General features: G+C 40.7%; 1 protein-coding gene across 4 annotated transcripts in view; it reads right to left on the reverse strand.

Moving 5' to 3' along the window:
• The window catches only part of NXPH2 (neurexophilin 2), a 437,983-nt gene that overhangs the window by 22,571 nt on the left and 390,182 nt on the right, over nucleotides 1-25,230 (reverse strand). Inside the window, exons 1-3 of one of the 4 annotated variants that reach the window (XR_013608833.1) lie at nucleotides 20,985-21,058; nucleotides 20,592-20,648; nucleotides 20,349-20,502 (exon numbers count right to left, since the gene is read on the reverse strand). The exons of 1 other annotated variant lie outside the window; for it this stretch is intronic. Coding sequence is in view for 1 of the 3 variants with exons in the window: in XM_078682484.1 (XP_078538610.1) it covers nucleotides 20,592-20,609 (18 nt within the window). In the remaining 2 variants the exon portion in view is untranslated. Of the gene's footprint in view, nucleotides 1-20,348; nucleotides 20,503-20,591; nucleotides 20,649-20,984; nucleotides 21,076-25,230 lie in introns of those variants that run through there. 2 more of the 4 variants (XM_078682484.1, XM_078682486.1) reach the window with 2 other exon arrangements.

Raw genomic sequence — 25,230 nt, forward strand, 5'->3', positions numbered from 1 at the left:
AATCGGTTGGTTTGATGAGGCTTGGAAAGTTGTGAATGCTCCTTATTTTAAGAATAACTTGGGGAAAACATTGGATAATAACATAGAGGAAGACACCTGGGTAGACCATTTTGAAGGCATTTTAGGGAGTAAGACTGCTTTATGGGACGACTCTCCTGACCTTGTGAAATTTTTGAGCAGCCCTCTACTTTTTAACTTGGATGAATTGAGAAATGCACTTGCCAAGTGTAGTCTTGCTAAAGCTCCAGGCCCAGAAGGGGTACCTATTGATTTTTTTCTAGAACACCAAGAGTTGTGAGCCACATTGTTAAACATAAAAATGAATGAAATCTCTAAAAAGGGACCACTTCCCTCATGGAAATCAAGTATTATTGTCCCCATAAACAAAAAGGGTGACAAATCTAACCCCTAAAAATATCACCTAATTTCCCTTCTGGACTGCACTGGTAAACTGTTGGGTCGTGTCCTATTAAATAGGCTAGAGGACTGGGTGAGGGAAAAAACACATTGATGCCAGCCCAGTACGGTTTCCAGAAGGGTAGAGGCACCATTGATCAATGCCTGAACCTAGTCTTGACCATTGCCAAGTATGCTGTAGCACAGGGAGGCTATACTTACATGGCTTTTATGGATTTAACTGCAGCTTTCAACTGCGTAAGCCAGGTGAAGTTGTGATCTATAATGCTAGAGATGGGCATTGATTCTTCGCTGATCAATTTAATTTGTGAGATGTATTCACAGGCAACTGCGAGTGTTCATTATGGGAGGGATGGTGAATGTACAAGACCCTTAAAAATATTGAGGGGAGTCAGACAGGGCTGTGTCCTTGTCCCATTTTGGTTTTCGTTACATACTAACGGAGTGGAAGCCTCTTAACAGAAGCTGTGATAGATGTTACATCCTTTCTCCCAACACTACTTTCGATCCTGTCCTATGCGGATGATGCAGTCCTAATAGCCAGGATGGGAGTAGCGCTTCAACACCTAATAAATGCCTATGTGGGTTACATATCAGCTCTGGACTTAAAGGTCAATGAGACCATATCTTCTGTTATGGTAGAAGGAGCGCTCAATCACAAAAATATTCCATCTTTCCATATTGGGACTAGAAAATTAGCAGTCGTGGAGACCTTTCCTACTTGGGAGTCTTTCTTGATAGCAAACAAACATTGTTACCTATGGTGGGCTGTAGGGCATCAATAATGGAAAGAACTTTGGTTGCAATTTGTAGTTTCATTAAGAAACTTTTGACCAAACCCATAGCGACGATAAGAAAGATTTATAATGCAAAAACTATTTCAGCCACAAACTGCGGGGCAGGGCTATGGGGAATGGCTCCAATAGAATGCCTCCAGAAGATAGAGGACAGCTTTCAAAGAGGATCACCTCTCTTCCTTTCCAATTATGTCTGCCACCTGGAAATGGACTTACTGTATATAACGGATAGAGAGACTATATCCGATCATGCTGTGGCACTCAGTTTGGAAAAGAAACACAGTGGAAATTAACCAGGAGATAATAAAACATTGTCTATCAGTAGATAAGGGACATAAAATTACCCGGTTACAGTATGTTAAAACAACCTTCCAGTCACTTGGTGACTTGTACCCAATTCCCTAAAAAGAAACTTAAGGCATTATTTCTAGCTAAGGTAGCCAACGCTAGGGAAGAAACTTACTGTGCAAAAACTGTAGTGCAATTGTACTATCAAATTCTCCCCCCTAATGGAGGGTGAATATCCGTATCTGGAGGGCGTAAGAAATTTACAGCATGGGTTTGTCCTTCTAAGATTTCACACCTATTTAATCCACCTGATGCTGGGCTTCCCAGCAAAAAAGTACTGCCTAAGTGAGCTGACTCCTTGTCCATGCGATAATTCATCTGTGCGATGTGATCTCCCCCTTTTTTTCTTTTGTAACATCTATAAAATACAGTGATCTAGATACCTTTTATCACTTTTAAGGCGGCACAATTTTGACCAAGAAGCTCCACAACCCCCATGTCTGCCTCTGAGTAGCCTCCTTTTTGTGGGCCTGTTTGCGCAAGAGACGTCTTCTATAAGGGAGAAATGGGTGGAATTTAGACTCTCGCTCATTTGAGCGCACAATGGTATTGGGGATTTTTTTTATGTGACTATGTTTTATCCTGACAAAATATAGCCAAAAGCCAACTTGTTCTGCAATGCAGACATACTATTTTTAATTATTACCTACTTAATAATTATTTTTTAGCTGGGTGGACGATCAATGTTCCATGATGGATTATTGCATTTACAGCACTTAGCAATTAGATTAATTTATGAATTCTTGTGTATTGTATAAATTGTAGGTGATTGTGCAATGGATGCCATATGTCTTTTAAAATGTTGATTTTTATTAATTCTCTTTTTAAAGAATGTTTATTTTGTATGTGTATAATTTTATGATCTATGTTTATTAGATCGAATAAAGTTGATTGAATTGGATTGGTATGGCAAGAAGCAGACAGTCTTAGAGGCAATGTGTAATGTATTTGTGTATTACCAAAACAGTCTTACAGTCAAAATGCAATATAACAAACATTCAAAACCAATTTATAAAAATATAGTAAACTGTACTAAAGAAAAGAACACCAACACTACAAAAATCCAATAAGGGGAACTAGAGATATGAATTTGAAAAAGCTTAAAAAAATATAGTGCAAAAGACTGTAGGGCACCAACTGCTGTAAACAGGTCACAGTAGACTGGGACCTAGGTGCAATATGAGGCTGGCCGTGAATGAGCGCAGGTCAGATAGAGGGACCATGTTTGACCTGGCAGGAGGATTTACCATGGGACTTAGTCTCTTTGCGCTGGGAGAAGGTCCCTCAGCAATAAGATACGTTTGGCTCCTTCATGTGGTAAAGATTCCTTCATTCACACTTAGTCACTTTATTGAAGTTCAGATTCCTCCATCTGGGCAATGCTGCAGGCTGTGGGGGCAGTTCTAAGAGGCCAGATACAATCTCCATTAGGTCCTGCTTCAGAGGATTTGTTGTGGCAGAAAAGCGCACTGCGGGACAAACCTCAGCCCTGCGGAAATGCACATTGGTCAGATTGGCTTGGCAGGTTTATGCCAGGCCTCAGGGATGTCTTTGGAGACACATGATTCTAAGCCCCAGGTTTCCGGGGTGGTAGCATAATGTCAGCTAGATACAGTTAAGGGTCTCAGGACTTTATGAACAGCACTGGGGAGTCACAACTCACTCCAGTCAGACAGAAATCTTCAGACAGGGCCTCTTGTAGCATGTTGTTTCCCTATGGCTTCGACAAAAGATTAACCTTATGACCCTTGAAGTCCACTTCTTTGTCCTGGGTACAAGAGGGAGCAAGGCCAGCCTTTCAGGGCTCCTCTCAGGTCTTGGAGAACAGGTTCAGTTGCCTTATGATCTTCCTCAGAGCCAGTAGTGTTCTGAGAAGGGTACTGGTGACACCAAATTAATGGCTGGCACTAGCTTGTGAGCGAACATAACTCTTGGCTCATCCCTAACCAATGGAGTAAAAGTTCCCAGAGGTCACCCTACCCCCTCCTTTTGCTGTATTTCCTATGTGCCCAGCTGCAAATAGTCCCACAGTGCCCAGTCTACCTAAATCCAAGATTGTGAAGCCCTCTACCCTTGTGCAAAGCCTTTGTGCCCCAAAAGAGGTAGGGTCAGGAAAATGAGCAACCCCTCCTCTGTGGTCACTTCAAACAAGTTCTGGTGCTGGCTTTCTTCCCACTGGACTAGTGGCTGCCTAATTGGGTGAACTATAGAAGGGGCCAGACCAGACGTCATCTGACATCTGACTGTGATAGGCAAGGACCCTTTGAAGTAAATTAGGTTACTGGGCACTGCCAAAATGGTCAGCCTGCCAGGGGAACAGAAAACACCTCCCACACCCAGGCATTTGTCTTTGCTTTGGAAGCCATTTGCACTTCCACACCTTATTCAGGGCTTGAAAGGTTGGGTTTCTAAAAGTACCTTTACTTTAATATTTATCAAAACTCCAACTTCACAAGCGAATTGTGCCTTAAAGAGTCTAAGAATAACATTTCTAGCGTTTACTAGCCAAGTATAGCGATATTAAATTTAATAGTGGACATCACTGTTTCTCTGTGGAACAGCCAGTCTTGCTACAGTGAAAATAAATGCTTTTGAGTGCTAGTCACTGTATAGACATGCTTAGCATTACATTTCTACATGTCCTTCTTGCAAATATCATTCACATTGCCTTGTGGGCTATAAGGCCTACATAGGGGGGACTTTTTAATATTTAAAATAACGTTTTAGACCTATCAAAAAAGTTTATTTTAACAGGTCACCTTAAATTTTTTATATTGCTCCAGTTATGTTATAATTGTAGTCCTGAAGCCATATTTTCACTGCTACTGTAGACAATGGCACAATAGGTACTGCAGTTCACTAGTGGCATTAACCTTACAAGCCAAGGCTACCCCTGGTACCGTATCCTAAAAACTTATGGGTAAGATGTTTTTTTAATGTTTTTTATTAATTTTGACATAATGATATCATTAGCATCTGCATGACAACATTATCCAGCTATGACATTACAACGGCAATAAGTGAAGTGGCTTAGGCAGGGAGGCCAAGTGAATCCAGTTTAGTAATAAATAAAGTTCACTTTATCGTCTGTGCCATATTACAATTCCATGGCATGGCATGGTACATTTACAAACAGTAATATGAGTCATAATAACATGAGGAAAATCTATCATTATTACAAAGATCAAGTCTATCATTGAGTCATATATGGGCAACAAAGTGAATTAACATAAAAAGAAGAATTAATGGTTGATCTCTATATGTAGGCAGGAGCCAACACGTGCATATCAGTGGAGCATATCAGTGGGCATCACGGTTGTGGCTAAATGGGTGCAGTGGCCCATCCAGAGTGGATGAGTCAGTGGAGAGGGCGGTGAGAGGGGAGGGGGCGGTGGTAGAAGGAAGCCAGAAAAGAAGGGGGAGGGGAGGCAGGGGGGACGGGGGCCCAGCACGTCTGGCAGTCAAAAAGGCCTATATGTATGTAGAGAAATAGGAATGCGGGTCTCACCGAGTGGAGTGTGCCGGAGCACCTTGCTAATGCCCGGGGTTAGGGGGGCACATCGAGGCCAGCCTGGTTTAGATTAGTGTCAAATAATCCTGCCATTGAGTGGGAGTCACCGAGGGGGCACTGTCCCTTGTGCAGCCATCACCAGCTGATTCTTGTGTTTCGACACTAGTGTCCTGCGAAGGTCAAGCAACCATGTGTGTATGTTGGGGCCCAGAGGTGCCTTCCAGGTCATAGCTAGTGTACGTTTGGCGAGGGCCAAGGCTAGGTCCAGGAACTTAATGAGACCCTTACGAGAAGCGGTGCGCCTCGTGATTTCCAATAAGAAATGGATGGGCTGCGCCTCAACCTGAGTGGCAACCGTCTCTGTGAGGATAGTGGCTACCTTGGCTCAGTACACTTGAATAACCACACAGGTCCAAACAATATGTGTAATTGTGGCTCCCTGGTCGCTGCACCTGGGGCATCTGTCTACTGCTGTTGGGTACATGTGTGCTAGCCGATGAGGTGTGAGGCACATATGATGCAAATAATTAAATTAGGTATACTTCAACCTGTCATTAACTGAGAGAATTTTCGGATGGCTGGTGCATTGTGTCCATTGTTTGTCAGTAATAGTTGTGGCCAACTCAGCGTCCCAGTACGCTTGTAATGCTGTCAGCGCAGGGGGATCGTGTAGCCTGAAAGAGGTATAGATGGCTGTTACAGCATGTCTACCACGTCCATGCGTTAGCAACGTTTGGAAGAGGTGCGATTTGGGGGGCTTAGCGCGGTCATTGTCTCATGTTTGTAAGACATGGCATGTAAGCAGTGCACGTAACAGGAATGAGCCCTGCAGCACCTCGTAAGCATCCACTAACTCCTCAAATGTTTGCAGTTGTGAGTCCATGCACATGTACCCCATGCATCTAAGCCACTCTTCCGTAAGGCCCAAGCTGCATGCATCCGTGACAAGCTAAGGTGCCCGGGAGTACCTCTTACGGCAGGCCAGGGGCATATGGAGTTGTCCGACCATATTGTGGCACGTATCGAAGCCAGTTCTGCTTGTCTGACACCGTTTGGATGTTGTTGCGTTGTCTCTGCGTCAATGTGGTGATGCTCGACTACCATTCCAGTAGTTCCGTTTGGTCCCAAGACATGGCTGCCGTGATCAGCTCAGTGAGGTTACTTTTAGCCACCCACCTCATTGGCCATTGCAGTTATACTACAGCATAGTAGCGCTTATAACAAAGGCTCCATCCAACAGAGGCAGGTATAACTTACGGAGAGCCCCCCTGGCCCTGAACTTGCTCCATATTAGGGAGACCAAAAAGGATTCCAGATCCCTAAAAAGTCTCCGTGGCAGGCGTGTTTAGAAGAAAAGCGCAGAAGGACCAGCATCTTGGAGATGGCCACACGTCCCATGGAAGACTAGGGGAGGCCCAGCCAGAACCGTTGAGTCAACCGAGCTCTAGCAATAGTACCAACCGCGGTCGGTAGTAGGAGTTTCTGCAGGGCGGTGACGTGGGGAGGGGTGGGGCAGGGTGGGGGGAAGTAATGTATGGATTTCGGAGTTTAACAGGTAAGTAAACATATAAATAAATAAAATGAATTTTGTTGCGTGCACAATAGTAATGTATGGATTTCGGAGTTTAACAGGTAAGTAAACATATAAATAAATAAAATGAATTTTGTTGCGTGCACTGCATCACCAAATGTGATGCAGTGCGCGCAACAAAATTCGTTTTATTTATTTATATGTTTACTTACCTGTTAAACTCCGAAATCCATACATTACTTCCCCCCACCCTGCCCCTCCCCACGTCACCGCCCTGCAGAAACTCCTACTACCGGCCGCGGCTGAATAGTATGCCCCAGGTTGCCGTCAATGATGTCCATCCCTGAATGGTAGACCTGGACCCCAGGTTTGTGACGGTGTTGAACTCCCATTCCAGTGGTGTGGTCGGTGCAGCTTGCTTCTGGACTGGTGACATAAGCGTCATTGAATAAACCATCAATTTAGACCAGTTGACCGTAATCCGGAGACCCATGCATGCTCATTTAAGAGGTCCATTATCAACTGCAGTACCTAAGTCCAGCCGCACAGGTAAATTAACACGTCCATCTACAGCGACACTATGTGCCACTGACCATCAGCATGCAGACCTCACTCCGTTACCAGTTGACGCAATCTACATGTCAATGGCTCCATTACCAAGGCAAAAAGTATTGGCGATAGGGGTTACCCTGGCGTGTAGCTCGCGCTGTCGTAAAGAGCGAGGAAAAAGTTCGACCCATCTTTACCCTGGCCTTCAGTTTATCGTATAGCAACCGTATCCACCACAGGAAGTTGGGGCTCATACCAAACCTGGTTAACACCGCCGACAGATAATCCCAGGACATTTTATTGAACGCCTTTTCAATATCTAGCGAGGCTATCCAGAACGTATAGGTAGGTTGAATATGGCAATTTAGGTTTTGCAAATCTAACCATGTTAAAAGGTGGAAAACGGGTACTTTTTAACTGGTTAGCAGAGGTAAAGTCACAGAGTGCCACAGGCAGCATAAATAGATATGGCACAAATCTAAGAGTACACCATGAAAAAGATTGTCACTTCCTATACAGCCCATCTGGGAAGACATCAGAGGTTGCTTAACATTATTCCCTTAGGAGAACCTGTCCCAATGGAACTCTTTCCCCGTTGTGAGTCATTCACCACCTCCTCTGAGGTGTTGGTAACTGGTCCATGGTTTTAATCCGCACCTGTGGTTGCAACCAATTGACATATACTATACAGACTAGCAAATAGGAAGGGATGCCAATTTGGTATGGGTTGCTAAACCCATTTTTCAATTCGTAAGTGAATTTCTAACTCGCAAGATGGGATTAGCACATAGAATAAAACACATTTTGTTTGCAAACTCTTTGATTTTGCAAATAACAGGATTTGCAAACAATATATGGTACCATATATCTAGTCTAAAGTTCTTATAGGTATTAATTTAATAAGGCACAGAACCCAAAGTCTACCAACAAGTGGTTGAATGTAAAGCGAACATACTTCTCCAGACTCACTATCTTGCATGCTTGCTACATGAATTCACTAAATGCTTAATTTTTAAAAACAATTACATGCAAGGGCATAAGGTATTTCACATGAATGTATTGCAGCCGGCAGCACTCACAGCTCCTGCCACTGTTGCCAAATGTAAGAGGTTTGCAAAGAGTAAAAAAAAGAATCAAGTTTATATTGAGTTTCCATCAAACATTCACTGTGTCAAGAAGCTCTTGCTATATTCTGCATCATTGGTACAAAGGTAGGAAAAAGATGTAGTTCAATATATCAGTATGATCACCAGATAAACTCATCATAACAGCTTGAAAACAAATTTAACGCTGATATGTGTGTACCACTGAAGACGGTGACTATGTTGCATAGATTACGGGCCTGATTGCTAGTGCCCCGATATATTGTGACCCCAGGACTAACAACTGCCTGTGACGGGATAACAATCTTAAGTTGTGCGAAGTTTATTATATGTGTTATGATACGAGTCCGATAAAGTCCACGCACCCCTTAAATTTTGGCAGGTCCAATCTTTTGTATGGTAATGACCAATGCAAAAACGGTAAATAGAGGGACATGCAATGTTTTTTGCATTTAGCCCTAAAATCGGTGTTAAACTCTGTACTCCTTGTGTCGGTTTTATCAGGTGAGATAAATATTGTATTTTACACTTGAGTTCTCATAATCAGGCCCTATGAGTCCAGTAAGGAAAGCAGGACAGGAAAAGTAGAAAATATTTTCACATATGTGTACAACAAGTTTGTAGAAGATTTCCCCTCAAAAGTGTAGACCTAGCAGTTTACTCATTCAGTTTTCCAGAGAGTATAAAATCCACCTTAATAAATGATGTGAAATGTGAATATGGACCTTTACCTTTTATTTAAATTTTATTTTTTTGTGACTGGAAAATGTTTTTCATTTTATGTGAACCCCTTCTACTAGACCTAATGAAAAATGGAGAAATTCGCGATTGGCCTCCTAGAAAGGTACTTCTTTCTGCCTTTAACTCGTATATTTTTTCATATATGTCTGGGATGAAAAATACCAGAAAATGTAAGAGAATATTAATCAACGTGTATCAAAGCAATAACAGTTTCAGCGATTGAGTTTAGTGGCTTACCAAACCATGTGATAGGGGTTTGGAGAGTGAAAGCTCTCCTTAACAGACAACTTAGCATCAGTGAATCACCTCTGTAGTACGTCTTGCCTTATTTTTGCCTCCCTTATGACTCATGTCTGCTTTGTCTAAGGCTTTACATATATTTTGTGATGGATAAATGCTGTATGTTATTTTATTTATGTGCATTTATCATATACCAATGGGTTATTATACTTTGATAGTCTATTTGTAGTTCATGTGTTCTATTCATCATGAAGTGTGACATTTGAAGAAAAGCACCGTAGATTTGGATACATCTGATACATTTGCAGGGGGGTTTCCTGACTTCTATTATCACCATACATCACAGATAACAGGGTTTGTTTTTCCCAAAATAGGATTGCGTGGTTGCAAACCTCTCAAGGCAAGAGGAACTACAAACATTCTAGCAAGATCATCTAAAAAAACACTCTACCTGATTATGCTTTCTCACCTCCCATGTTGTTCTTTTGAGAACAGTGACATAACAGAAAGGTGATTTACTTTGCCAAAGTGCAGGCTGCAGACTGGAAAAATATGAGCAGTGGGGAGCCTTGTGTGTGCACTATCTTGGAGGCTCTTATTTTTGGCAAGATGTTTGTGCTAATGTAGATAGTAGCTAATAATAGGACAGAAGGGATTCAATCAAAGAAGTTCACACTTTATGATTTCAAATTTACTGATTGTGCCTTCATATTAATCACCAAAGGAATTGTGTGAGCCAATTTGTTACCTCAATTCCATGCTTAAATGTTGTTCAGTAATAAAGTTTAGACATTTGCCAGTGTTAAATTGATTGTAATGCATAGTCATTAAATTTATTTCCTTCGTTAAACATTCTCCACTTTTCCCCCAATATTCTTTGCAGATTCCATCCGGAAATCTTTAGCCCAATTATTAATATGATTGAATCCTTCTATCTTTTTATGGGTGGATATAATTCTGTTGTATTGAGATTTACTTTTTTGTCACGCTGAAAACATATATGTAGCAGTGGAGATTGAATTTAAGTAATCCATTATCTTTTCAAACTTGGCTTAGTTGGAAATTCTTGATTTTGATGACGTTTGTACCTCCAGCATGTTTCTTTAATATACTTCCTAACATTTACTCTCCCTAAATATTCAGGCAAAAGCTGATGTAGTCCATAATTCTGTATAACCACTTTAATAATCCTGGTTTCCATTCTTCTCATTACTTTGACAATTCTTTGTTAAGTGTTTAGAGTAAATGTTATACAAAATTGAGGATTGACAAATATAAATGGCAAGCCACTGGACTCCTGTTTATTAGCCAATGAATGTGTGGTGGATTATTGATGCAATCCTTGAGAAAACAAGGCTGTGTCATTATATAAATAATTTTGCCTTGACTGCCTACAGTCAGAGTAAAAACAATTACTGCGTAAACTAGTCATTTAAATGTATTTAATTTAGCTTATTAATTACTAATTCCATGTTTGTCACACCATTCAGCTCTCCTCTGTCTTTGTCATAGTTATAGAAACAATCCAACAAATCCCAGCAAACAGCATGGGACTTGGCATGCAGCAATTCACATTTTGAACTTTAGTAATCGAAAATGAACAAATTGTATCTGCTAGAATTTCAATATGTTAGAGAGAAACAAAACCTTTTCTCCAACATCAAGGAGGTGTGCATTTTCTATGAAAAGCCCTGTCTATCTTTTTTGTTAGATAGACCTTTGAGTCAAACACTATCTTTCATTTCATAAGAATGTCCATGTATCATCCAGGGTCTGCCTCCATGACTGCTCGCCGTAGCAAAACAATGGTGGAACCGCAGTGTAATATAGTGTTTCTTAGAATGACCACAGTTAATAGCAATTTATTGAAGTTGGAACTATCAACTTGAATGTCACCATGAAGGTCTTTCCTAGCTAAACTACTTAGCATCCTGTGCCAGGGGGTTTATTGTGAATGGAATTACATGGATGTTGTAGCTGATGTAAATTACTCGCTAGTAGATTATTGTACAGAGGAAAAAAGAGTAGTATTTACCACAAACACTGGGAATTGGTTCTCTATCCAAGATTTTGGTGAGCATCTACGTCAGGCTTTCATGTGCTTTGCTACAAGTAGTTTCTAGGATTTCACAGTGCATAAGAGACTGAGGTGCTTTAGCGTCTTCGAGTTGCAACTGTGAGTATTGGACAGACTACTCTTTGGAGGTTTGTACACATATGTCCTTTGTTGGGGTATGCCTGTTTGGTTCTCACATCTCTTAACCATTCCCTGTTTGTTTTTCAAACTTTTTTTTACAGAACTGACTCCTGCCTTCACTAAAATCTGCCTTTATCTATTCACAAATCGATAGAAACGTCTGCCTTACTATTCTTGATACATAATGTAGGTAATGTTACAATTTTTAGTGGTGCCCTCATTATTTCCTGTTGGTTTTATTAGCAATAGGGTTCTGCACACTGTGGGCCCAATTCTGATCTAGTTCGGAAAGCATACCGACCGACTCGGTTTTGGAACACTTTCCGTACAACTCGGATCGGGGAAGTCCGACCAAACAAGTATGATGCAGCGGTATGCATCCGGATCTGTTTCGGTAGGACTCTCAATGACTTTAATGGGAGTCTGTGTTCCGAACGTGAACACAGGCTCCCATTGAAGAAAGAGGTGGCTGGTGAAAATTGTGCACCCTGTGGCGGGCACCCCATGGTACCTGCCACATTGCGCATGGTTGGAAATGAGGGATCCATTGGTACCCCCATGGGCCCAATTTAGAGGGCCCCGTGTGAAGGGTGGCCTGCTACGGGATCCCAAAGACCGATTCAGGCAGCCGTTTTGTTCCGGGAAACCGTATCGGAAAGACTGTCCAAATTGGTCATTGTACTCGCTCGTTCGGAAACCAAGTCCATAGAGCTGTACCAATCACCTCCGGAAAGGCTCGTCCTGTCCCAATGCCTTCTGGAACTGATTCGGTCATCCCTAACAGTTTCCAGGCATTATACTTAGTCCTTTAGAACTGGGAACGAGTCAGTTGGAAATAAGGGCTCTGGATCAGATTCGGCAAAGCCAAATCCAATTTGGAGCCCTTCCGACCAAGATCAGGATTGACCCCTCTGTTTGAGCTCCTGGAGAGAATTGTCACTCCATTGTGCCTCACATTATTTGCCATACTGAAGACTTCTTTCTTGTTTTTTGTATTTGTTGGGTGTTTTCACTGCATATCTCCATAGCATAGTACTTGCTAAGGAGATATGCAGTAGAAACCACCCAAAAAATACGAATATTTTGCCACCTCCCTTCATCATGTGTTCTTATACTGTATCCCCTTTTTCATTAAGTAATGTCTTCCAATACTGATGGGAATGAAATGCAGTTATTTGTTGTTCATAAACAATTTATCTTTTTCTGGGCTTTGGTGCTATAGAGGCACTATCTTTTCTAATGACAGCACACATGCTCAGTGTCTAAATGTGCACTGTAAAATTGCTTACATCCAGCTGGCTTACTCAAAATTTCTGTAAGGCCATGGTGAGCTGGCACAAAAAAGTACCAATGCTGTGGAAGGTCATTACTATATGAGATACTGTGTGTTTCTACCACACCCACATATAGCTGAAATGTATAGCTTGATAGAGCACTATTTTATTCTAGCTATGGGTGTGTGAAATTGTTGTCATTTGCTTTTGCATAATTCCACACGATTTCGCCAAAATTACACGTAATCACACAAAATGCAAATCTATCATTTTGCCCTACATTTAAGTATGAAAATATTTCTTTGAGTCATTTTTAAAGCAAAAGCACTGTAGGGAGCAGATACACATGTTTTGTTGTTCCCATGTGTTTGCAGTACATTTTTACTGCATAAGGCAGGTAAGTATATGAAATAGAATAATGACATAATTTCGTGTAACAAGCATAGTACAAAGTTCCTAAAATTATGCAAATTACAATGTGTAATTTAAATTTCACCCAGGCCTAATCCTGGCTTGGCTTCAGATTTAAAACTGTAACAGTAACACATGGCAAAGAATGGTGCATTTTGGCATGAAGGAACCCTACTTATAAACGTTAGCTAAGTCACCTCTGATAGTTGTGTATATATCCACATGTTAGGTGCTAAGGGCGAGAAGTACGACCTTTTTTGGAGCTCGCAAACGCAAGATCGGTCCATTTGCGACCGCAAAAAAGGGTAATGGCATGTACAAATGCTATTTTACGAATCACTGACTCGCAAAATAGCGTTTGCGACTCTCGTTATAACGATGGGGCGTCCCTTCCTAATAGCGAGACTCTCTGAGATGTACTATTGTTTTGGGGTCGAATTTGCGGCCGCAAAACACTCGCAGTTTACTGCCTACTTCAAGTAGGTGGTAAACCAGTCACAAACGGGAATGGGTCCCCAAGGGACCCCTTTTCTCTTTGTGAGAGTGTGAAAATCATATTTTTTAAGAGCGGGCAGTGGCCCCATGGACCACTGCCTGCCCTTTAAAAATGAAACTGAAAATGTTCATGTTTATTATTTAAATGCATCCCATTTTCCTTTAAGGAAAACGGGCTGCATAAAAAAAACTGATTTATTGAAAAAGCAGTCCCAGACATGGTGGTCTGCTGACCCCAGCAAGACACCATCCCTGGGAGTGCTAGGCATTCCCAATGGGGTTGCAAATTGCCTCATGAATATTGATGAGGCATGCAATTTACGACCCCATTGGAATCGCTAACAGTTCTCTGACACTGTTGTACATTGCATTTTGCGAGTTGTAAATTGAGAGGCGCAAAGCGACGCAATTTGCGAGTTGCAAAATGCCAGCTTTGTACATCTGGCCCTAAATGTATAAAATTGGGATATAATAAATATCAAAGAAATGTGAGCCCCAGAGGTAAAAACTGTCAACAGCTATTTGTCACACTGTATGCCAAGTTACATATTTCCCAGAGCAGGCCTTATTGTGAAAATAAGCTTATTTTTGCAGTTATTTTTCATTTTTTGTCAAAAATACAATTAAAAGATGGAAGTAGATTTCTGTTAGGTGTAGTAGAAAAATATCTTTAAAATCGTTAACTTTTGTTGTCTGGAAAGTATTGTAACTAGACTAACTCAGCCTGATCACTTTCCTTAGGTGACTATTATTAGCATCTGCCTTAGATGTAAATGCTGGCCAGCCTCAAAACAATTTGGCCACTTCAAAAGCCAGTAAGAGTGCTACAGTAGAAGCGCTGACCACTTAGCTTGACTGAGCCACCTGGGAAGTGCAAGAAAAAATAGCATTATAAACGACTTCAGTATAGCCTCCTCCTTCACATAAAATGCCAAACTGGGTCCCAATTACCAACTCTTTTAACCAGAGAAGTCTGTCTGACATTTGTCTTTGTGCACTGAAAAAACAAAAGCTATTCCAGGAACATAGAAGTAGATTGTTTCCACAGCAGAGGGCTTGGATGAAATACAAAGTATTTGAAAGTGGAGCCTAGCTAGTATCATCTTAAGAGAGACTCGATGAAGGTTTGTAGTAAATGTGAAAGAGGAAGTGCTAACCAAGACAGTTGGCTTTTTTTGTGGGGATTTTGAAAATCTCCATCCATAGTGCATGGGATAAGCATGGCCCCTCGCCACAACCTCTTTATACCATATCTGGACAATTAGGAACACCTGAGAGAATCTCGTGGAACTGTGCCTGGTGGCTAGGGAATGAAGCGCGCAGAACTTGTGATCTCCACTGACAACCAGGGATTGAAATTGTTCTTTAAGGGTCATATGCCTATTCTCCTGTTTACTGCTGCAAGGACACAGAATGCAGGGAAGTGTTCCATCCTGTAAAAAAGATGGTGTTTTGCGATTAAACTGCACTGTACCAGAGAAGTATCATGGCTAAAAGGTAACCTGTTGCCTAGAAGCCTATGTTGGGACCATGAGGCTGTAGAAGAGACCAGCAGCAACTTTGTCATAATCAAGAAGAAATGACATTTAATAGTTTTTCTGATTTTTGGGGAGTCTGGAGGAGGCTCCAAAAATCACCAGAAGCATATCTGGAACGTGGAATATTCTTTGGCTATAGCCTCATGCCATGTCCTGCTGAAGTAAAATGAGAACCAAAAAATTACCAGATCTGAAACCAGGTCTTTGGATCAGTGAAAGGAAAATAATGCATCCCTGTGGTGAATGACTCCCAGTGGTTATGAAATCTGACTTTGTTCCAGTTAAAACATGTGAACTGGGTGCTGGGATATCAAAGCTGTGTTTACTGCACTATTTTTTTTTTATAAGGCTCCCGTGAGCTGACAAACTCTCAGTGATGCACCTGCAATCAAGGAATGGCACTGTGACCTGAAAAGAGGGTTGAACAGCATTTTTAGCGCCTCTATTTGTATGTGTTACTCTCTACTGTTGAAGGATCTGTATGTGTTACTCTCTACTGATGAAGGACATTTATCCTGAAACATGAGCATAAGTCTGGAGATGCTCAGCATTGGTTGGTCCAACCATGGTGAAAACAAAAGATTGTTTAATGGAAGAAAGTGTTACAATGCACTGACCAGATGCATTTGAGTGAAATAGATGCTGGGATGTCAAGTCAGTGCGCTCCCACCCTGCTTTTGTCCACTTAATATATGTATTTGCCAACGTTTTAAGCGGATGATCACCGATGCAAATAAAAAAAAACAATATCTCCAGTTCTTCAAATCAATTTGTAATCATTGTGTCAATTTGCCTATGACTTTTTTCTTAGTGTTTCTCAATTGGCTGAGGAGTGTTATTCTGTAGAGTCCTTAACGTTAATGTTGTATGGTTTTGCTTGTACTTTACATGTATTTCTCTGGGGAATTGCTTGCAAGCTATGGTATAACGACCAGGCGTTAAACAAAATTTCTCATTGAAGTGTACAATGACCTAATGAAGTTGTGTTTATTTAGTTAATAGGTGTACCCTGTCCTAAATGCATAACCTAATTCTGACACCTAAAAAGGCATGCTCTATATTTATCAGACACATTGAACAGCTCTTTGTTGTCTGTTTAGAGTTTTGAATGGGACAGTTTGTAAATACTTTTGTACAGCACTTTCTTGCTCTAGTGCAGTTTTTGAAAATAATAAGATCTTGACAATGTCATTTGAATTTACTGTCTTGTAAAGCGTTTCTGCTTTAGTAAAGGCGTACATTGTGCTGCCACCAATTTGTTACTCTTGTTATTATTGTCATATTGTTGATGCCACCACTGAGCTTTATTAGATTTAATATCGTAGAATAACCTCGACAGATTACATTTTACTTTGTTCAATTAGAGTGGATTATCATAGCCTCCTTCTAATTATCACCCACAATTGTTTAATTCCTCCCTTTTTCACTCAGCCCATTATCAAAGAGTGACGGATTACTTGACTTTATTTTCTTCCATAAAGGTACATATATACTTTATTGTGCAAGTGTTATTGATCTGGCGTGGTTAGTGAGGATAACAAACCATATGTGTTAATTACCATATTATAATCACTCTTTTTGGAATGAGCTTCTATAAATTGTTCAGAAGATTGCAAGTAATGGTGTAAATATTTTTGTACATGCTTAGAGATTTCTTGTCGAATTCTTGTCGAATGTAAAAATGAGGGCTCCATCACACTTCTGGCAGTATGGGCCCCGAACCATCTTTAATTTTTACTTAGCACGATAGACTGTGTTTTTCGGGTCTTTCCTGCGTATGTTTAGTGCTGTATTCTGCATAGAAATAATCGCTTTTGTGAATGTTTGCAATACTGAATAATTTGAATAATTTGAACAATTTATCCAGCCTTGAATTATGTGCCTCATACCAATGAAGTAGTTGTTATCTAGACTAAAGGCATTTACTCAACCTTATTTATGATCTGATAAACCACATGCCTTTTGCTCTGTCTCTATTACATGTCCATATTACAGGAAATGCCCTTGAAATCATCCATGCTCTTTTGTGAGCGTTTTATTTTGCTTAAGCCCATCACACACTCTTTCCCTTTTGGACAGTTAGGAAGCACCCTTTTATGTACCATCTTTTCTTTTCAATACCCTCTCTGGGCTAGATTCTAATCAAGTTTTGCAAAATTAGGTGCATTTCCCTCTTCATTTTAGCTTAGACAGCTTTATTTCGCAACTGGAAATGAGGCCTTAGGTTTGATGTGCGATTATTCACAAGTTGTCCATTGAACGTTTAACTTAAGGCTCCTCAACAAGCACCAATTTAGCTGCACCTTTTTATCAACTGCTACTTTACCTGTCTTCAGGTGTTATCTTGCACCAGAGTCTGTAAACTATTTTGAATCCTGGATGCTTTAGCCTTTTCCTTCTCAATTTCTGTTCTCCTGATATGTTGATTATGACTAACCATCAATTATAGCATATCTAATTTATTGCCCTTGCCTATTTTAAATTTGGACTAATATTGTAGGTATTTGTAGGAATTACAATGGTTTTTTGTGGCCCCAAAGGGGTCCTGGGGAGGATACTTTAGATTATGAAATTAATTCATAAAATTAATTCAGGGAGAAGGTCTTGGCAAGGTACCATATAGGTACATTTTTATTACAATATTATGCAAAAAATAACGATAATTACTTCCTTATACAGGTGCTCACATATGTGACAAAAAGTGCTCAAAGTGACTTTAGTGAAATGTATTAAAAAACAATTATATACACGTATATACAAAGATGTCACCACAAGGTTATTCCCACAAAAATATATACAATGAAAATAGGGAAGTTTTCCTTGAGTTTGTCGACGGCGTTTCGATCTAGAGTATTTTAGATCATCATCAGGACGTGAGCTTCCCTGAAATTATTAATAAAATTAATTTTAGTCCTATGGTATTGCACAAGAGTGAACAACAGATTAATTAATACTCCCAAAGCTCTGCGGCTTAAACAATATAAGGCATTATTTAACTAGGATAAGCGGCCCTGAGCTACACAAAATCGTTTTCCAAAGAGTATTAATACAATGGAAAACAAGGTTATTTACACGTTTTTTAAAAGAAAGAGAAAAGAGTTTATAAGCTGTACAAAATCAATTTGCATTGATACAACTTGAAAAATCAAGTGTAAACTAGTTTACGCGCTTTTGCATGCTAGTGAACTCACTTCAGGAAGTGTCTCAACAGTAATTCAAAAGCGGTGGAGAAATTAATTCTGCCGGTATGATGAATCACACTTTCTAAAATTTAAAGAAAGATGGTTTTTATTATAGAAATTCAAATTTGGAGTTCATAAAGTGGTGTTACCCAAGAGTTATCAGAATGGGGACTTACACGGTGTCTGTACAATAGACGTCGGGGATTGGAGAGACTAGTACTGTTTACATGTGAAGTCTCCGTCTCCAGAAGGTCATCTATAAACAAGTAGAAACTATTTAAATAACCTATATGCCTAATTGTTTTTTGGTAAAAACAGAATATTCCATCAATTTAATCTTTTTTACCGTGGCCGTGTTATTTCCTTAAGTCAGACGTTGTTTATCAAGGAGGGAACTATTGCACGATCTGTAGTCTGGTTTGGTCGTGTGGCGGCGGCAGGGCGGGAGCTAGTCAAAAAAATAACAATACACGGAAGGGTAGATTAGATTAAACCCTCCTGCATCAAGGTGCGTATTTAAAGGAAGGGAAAAGGGGACGTATCTGTTGCGGTGCCTGTACTTACTTATTCACCGCAGTGTTCTGTGCCGAGGGGTGTCGGCCGCTGTCTCAGTATTCCGGCGTTCTTCCGAGCACTACCATACTGAGCGCGGGGTATATTTAAGCGCCTGCGTCGGCTAAGTGATACTCCGCGCATGCGCATACCGTACTTGTAACGCGCATGTCTAGAGGGGTAGTGTCAGTACTCTAGATCGAAACGCCGTCGACAAACTCAAGGAAAACTTCCCTATTTTCATTGTATATATTTTTGTGGGAATAACCTTGTGGTGACATCTTTGTATATAAGTGTATATAATTGTTTTTTAATACATTTCACTAAAGTCACTTTGAGCACTTTTTGTCACATATGTGAGCACCTGTATAAGGAAGTAATTATCGTTATTTTTTGCATAATATTGTAATAAAAATTTACCTATATGGTACCTTGCCAAGACCTTCTCCCTGAATTAATTTTATGAATTAATTTCATAATCTAAAGTATCCTCCCCAGGACCCCTTTGGGGCCACAAAAAACCATTGTAATTCCTACAAATACGTTCACCCCAGGTTCTACTAATGGGGTACCCTTGTTTTCTTTAATTAATATTGTAGGTAGGCATTCTGTTCAATCTTTTGGAATTTGTTCATATATGGGGCAGTATTATAGAATATGGTGCACTCTCCTTGTTAGTGCCGAGTGCACCTTTGAAAAGGTGCGCTCTGCGCTAACAAGAAGAGTGCTCTGTATTTTGTTGAATGCGCTGTCCCTAGGGAAGCTGCGAAGTCATGCTGCCCTAAGGGCAGCTCATTTAAGTGAAATACAGAGTTTCTGCTTCAAAGACGCTCAATGTCTCATTGTGCAGACGGCAACCGGCCTGCACTTTTAAGGGGAATTAGAGATTCCCTTGCATGCGGGTGCAGTGAGTGACTGCACCCGCCGGCAAAGGGATGTAGAACCCCTTTTCCCCCTCTAGAATGCTGCCAACAGGGAGCGCACTGACAGCACTCAGTGCGCCTCCTGACAACTTCTTTGCCCCTGCGCCTACGTCTATAATACTTTTTTATAAAAACAACGGGGTTGACCCTGTGTCCCTCAGAACCCGGGTAATCAACGATTAAGTAAAATGGTTCTGTCTTGTTCAAACAACAGTAATTTATCCAAAATGCCTTTTTATGCAATTTTCAAACAAGAAACAACACCCCCTCTGAAAAAAGGAATAAAGACAGGTCCTTACAATAATTGAAAAGAAAACCTGTGTATTACTTTGTATTAACTTTATATATTTCTCTGAGTCAAAAATCGTTTCTATACATTCTATTCAATGACTGTCAATATATCAAATATAGTGCAAAAATAGTGACAATAGTGAATAGTGAGCAGATGACAAAGACAATATATACACAATGGTGATAAATTCCAAAATAGACCTATACAAATATATACAAATTCTTATTTCATAAAGGCCATCCGCTGATATAATTTTCCAGAACTCTATATTTTTTTTTCAATTCAGTAGAGCTCTAGATTTATGAGGCCTGTGGAAAGATGTCGACGTTTCGACCCTTAGGGCGCCAATGTTTAAGGTCGCAGCGGGTCTTTCTCAAGACAGATATACAGGGCACGACAGTCTGCAAAATGAGTCAAACGAAAGGAGTAATCAGAGGGGGTTTAAAGGATAAATAATTCACCTAATGACAGGGGCAGTCGAAGTACTCACCCTAACCTCCAAGTGCATGTAAGTCACTTGGAATCAAATGGCACAAAGTCCTTTAGTCTGCAAAGAGGAAGGGAGAATTTATCAATTTCTAGAATGGTTTAAACATGGGCACTAGAAATTCAGTGGTACATATAGTATTAGATTAATACACATGTGTTATGCCGATAACTAGTGGGCGTCATGTTGTATAAGCACGCAAATACGCCGATGTCAAGGACAATTCAAAATAACAGTGTCCCAATGCATAAGATATCCCTGGACAGTCCGCCATGTTAAGGACAGCAAGGTACTTCGAGTCTTACGATATTCAAAACCTTCGATTTAACTATAAATCAGTGATGCGAAGGCCAGGTTATTTCGTTAAAGAGTTTTAGTTCAGGGGTCCAAGCTTACCGTGAATTATTTAAGCGAGGTCACGCTATGTTTGACCGGCTCGTCTGCTCATGGAACAGCTGCAAACAGTCAGCTTACCGCCGGAGCCCGGAGGCAGCGTTTAAACGTCGTGACGTGTGCACGCCAAAGCGTCACTGTTGGAACGTGGTTTCTCCGGTAACCACACGTCATTTTTGTTGATGTGTTAAGTCAATATGTTAAAGGGCTGCCAAACGCGCTATCAAATGCATGGTGAGTTTTTGAATACCGACAAGGAAAGGAGTGTGTTTAAGTATGTCTTCAAAAGGAACTATAATTCACACCTTGTCGCGAGTGTAGATATATCGACATTAAACCCCGATACCCTTGTCACTGAAGCTTGTACATTCGCAACATTAGTTATTCCCACACATTACGAATGTGTGTGTAATCACAATGAAATATACTACACATTATGTCACAATTGTTGATAGCCTTAAATCGATGGTTAATGTGGCCCTTAGTCTCATGTCATTGTTATTAAAGTTTGCACATATACAAACGCCGGATTTAAGAAGTTAACAAAGTTTGCAATTATATACATATTCATGCACATTCAAAGTTGATGTCATTGTTAATAAAGTTTGCACATACAAAAAACTCCGGATTTAGGAAGTTAAGCAAAGTTTGCAGTTATATACATATTCATGCACATTCAAAGCTGGCTCAAGGTGTTAATTATGATGACGAACCTAGGTGCAACCCAGACACAATCAAAATTATGTTTACAGCATTAATGATTGTGTATGTGTGTTCTGAAGCTGGTGAATTATACAACCTTTTACTAAAGAAACCTATATGTTAGACAGTGTACTAAGGTTTTTTATAGAGGGTATGCAGGTAGGTCAAGGATTACAGTAGGCCCATTTGCTTTGCAATCTCTTCGTGTTCGTTAAGGCCACGTGATACTGAATCTAATGTATGTATCCATTTACATTCTTTTTTATTTAGAACCAATTACATTGATCCACCCCTTGGGTTGGCTGTAATTTCTTTCTAGTATTCTCCATCTTAAGCTTTCTGCAGAGTAATTATGAGTCGTGAAATGTTCCACCATTGGCGCTCCTGGCGTCTTACATCGGATTCGGCTCATGTATTGTAAAATCCTCTGTTTAGCTTTTTGCGTGGTCTGACCAATGTATGGTTTATTGCAGGGACACATGATGATGTAAATTACATTAGATGTATTAAAGTTAGTCAGAGACAGAAGCTTATATGACTTGTTCTCATAGGATAATGTCTGACCTTACATGCGCAGTGGACAGACCTTGCAACCGCCACATTTAAAGTGGCCCAACACCGGAGGTAGACCTAGAGGATCTCTCAGAGTGGGTTGTTTCAGAGGCGCTAGGTATGCTTGTACCACATTGTCTTTCAGGTTGCTTCCCCGTTTGAAAGCAAACAAGGGGCCCTGATCCATCTGGAGTTCTGATGCCACCAGATTCCAGTGTTTTTGAATAATTTTCTTGATGTTGTTACTCCTTGGGTTGAATGTCGTAACACATACGAGATTATCCATGCCATCTTTCTTTTCTTTCTGAATGAGCAGCTGGTCTCTTGAATAGTACCATGCCCTCTTTCTGGCCCGTTTAAGAAGACCCTGCGGGTAGCCTTGTTCTCGGAGTCTTGTGGTAAGTGTATCAGTTTCCCTGAAGAAATCAGTTCTCCTGGTGCAATTATGTCTCAATCTTAGGTATTGACCAAACGGTAAATTATCACGTAAATTACGTGGGTGACAAGAGTTGTATTTCAGTATCGGCTTTCTAAATAGATCACAATAGATGAGGTTATTTTCCACTTTGAATGTCAAGTCCAGGAAATCGATGGTTTGTGCTGGAAGGTAGCCCTTCCTGCACAAAAATTATCATCCCTGGCAGGCACACTTGCACTATGGTTCAAGGGTGTCTGCGTTGATGCTAGGCAACCAATTGTGCACCATTGCAGAGGAAAGCACAGGGATGCATCCCTGCACTTTCCTAATGACACAGCTCAGAGTAGCAAGATGGCTTTCAGTGCTGCGCTGCATCATTTTTTCATAAATATGCCCCTAAGTATCTTTAAATTGGACATGCCAGACCTTATTGTCTTTGGTCTTAGCATATTCCTAATTTGTTCGTGGTAGGTGAGGAAACAATAGATTGACAAACAAATACAAATTAAATGAATGTTGTACTGTAAACTACAATCCTAAAGGGATTATGAAATATTTATTTTAATTTTGTACTGTTTTTAAATAATCATGTGGTTTTTTAATATATGTGTTTTGTGGGTATCTGCATGAAATAAAGATTTCTGACATGTTCAATTAAGTTGCAGCGGTGGCAGATTACCAATTGCCATCCAAATCGGAATTAGGTTATTTCGGATTACCAATTCTACTGGGATATTCTAGTCTGGTGTATGCCTTTAAGAGGCAGATACGGGGGAAACTTTGAAAAGATATGCCCAAACAAGTTCTGCTAGCACCATTGTCCTCATAACAATATTCTTCATGTTTGTTTTCAAAGTACTGATTTGTAATAAGACTTCCAATTTGCTTTGCCGCGTAACCAAAAATAAAACAAATTTAAAATTAGATGATTTAGTGAAAACTGATTGGAAATAGCTGGCTATTTCTCACAGATATGTTGGTCATCACTAAACTTTCATAGCCATTTCTATTTCCATTTCTACTGCCATTCAACATGCTTTGTGACATAGCATCTAGCATGTTCAGAGTTATATGTTTTATATACTTTTGACAGTTGAAGTGAAGTCTTACTGAATTCAAAATATGTCTGATTATCTGCTTTTCAAATCTGGTTAATGCTTTTTAAATTCATGTTGTAGCTAAACAGTGCATCATTATACTCCATGCATCTGACACTAAGCCTCTACTCTTTTTGCAATCTTCGGTCATCTATTTCTATTGTGTGGAAACTAACAGCTAAATATACCCTCAGGTCATGAGACATAATCTTATTCCATATTGCTTCTAACTGCAGGTCTGACATTTTTGCTGGGACACTCAGTGGACTATTCTATGTTGGCCATCTTGCTCGTTTACTCACCGGTAAAGTTCATTACTCCGAGTCCTGGTCTTACCCGTTCCATTCCTTACACATGAGCGTCTCGTCTGCTCCACAGAAACCTATTACCTAGTTGAGGTCAAATTTCAAGAGGACAGCGTGTTCTTTTCATTCTACAGTACAGATCTGTTGCCTAGCAAGGTTAGGTAAATGTTTGTATTTTTTATTGTATTTCATTTGTTTTGCTACAGTGTGACTTGCTCTAGCAATCCCTTTTTTTCAGGGGACCTGGCCGTCCTGCTTAGCGGGTGTTTGTCCGTTGCAGCATTGAATGTCCTTATGCCTGTTTTTCAGCCCCCGTTGATGCTGTCGCAGGTGAGATGTGCACTCCCTTGAAGCTATTTGTTCCTTTTTAGTGGAGTGCCCACACGCTTGTGCTGTTTTTGGGCTCACAGACGATTCCTGCTTGCCAGCAGCTCCCACAGGATGTCATGGAATGCAAGACTTTGTTTGCTTAGAAATGGTTTGGATGCAGGAAGCACCCTCATTCATCTTAATGGCGAGCTCAGAGTTGGCTGCCTTGTGGTTCTGCAGGAGTTCCTACGATGGATGCGCTGCGCCTCTTGATTAAGGAGGCTGTAGAGGCAGTGTTCAGGGCCAGAGAGGCTACCGGTCCTCCTGCTAAGGTGCCAAGGCATGCTCCCCTGGCAGACATGGATTACCTAGATGAGTAGGAAGGGCAGAGGGGTCGCTTTGTGCAGGGGGCTGATCTCTCTGATCTCTTTACCCATGTCAGAGGCACTCTGGGATTTTCTACTCCTTTCATGCAGTAGTTGGAGGATGATATTTATACCCAGTACCACCACCCTGATCGTGAATGTTTGCCTTTGTATGGAGCAATCTGCAAAGTGCCTGCCCATGAATGGCGGGACAATGATAAGACTGCATTCCCTCTGTTTTTGGGCAGACGTCATGCCTTGGAAGGGGTTTTCTAGGAATTCCCTCAAGCAGACAAATTGGACAACCTGATGGCTAGTTCATCTTCCCAGGGCATGGTGCTTTTGAATGAAGCTCTTCCTTCCAACCCCATCGATAGGATGGTGGAAGGTGCAGTGAAGAGGTCTTACGCCGCCTCCAATTTTTCCATCATGGTGATGGCATATACCAATGATGTGGTTCAGTCTTTTGTGAAGGATTTTCAGGCCCTGGCTCTGCAGATG

Source organism: Lissotriton helveticus, chromosome 3_1 (genome assembly GCF_964261635.1).
Source record: "Lissotriton helveticus chromosome 3_1, aLisHel1.1, whole genome shotgun sequence".
NCBI classification, from domain to species: domain Eukaryota; kingdom Metazoa; phylum Chordata; class Amphibia; order Caudata; family Salamandridae; genus Lissotriton; species Lissotriton helveticus.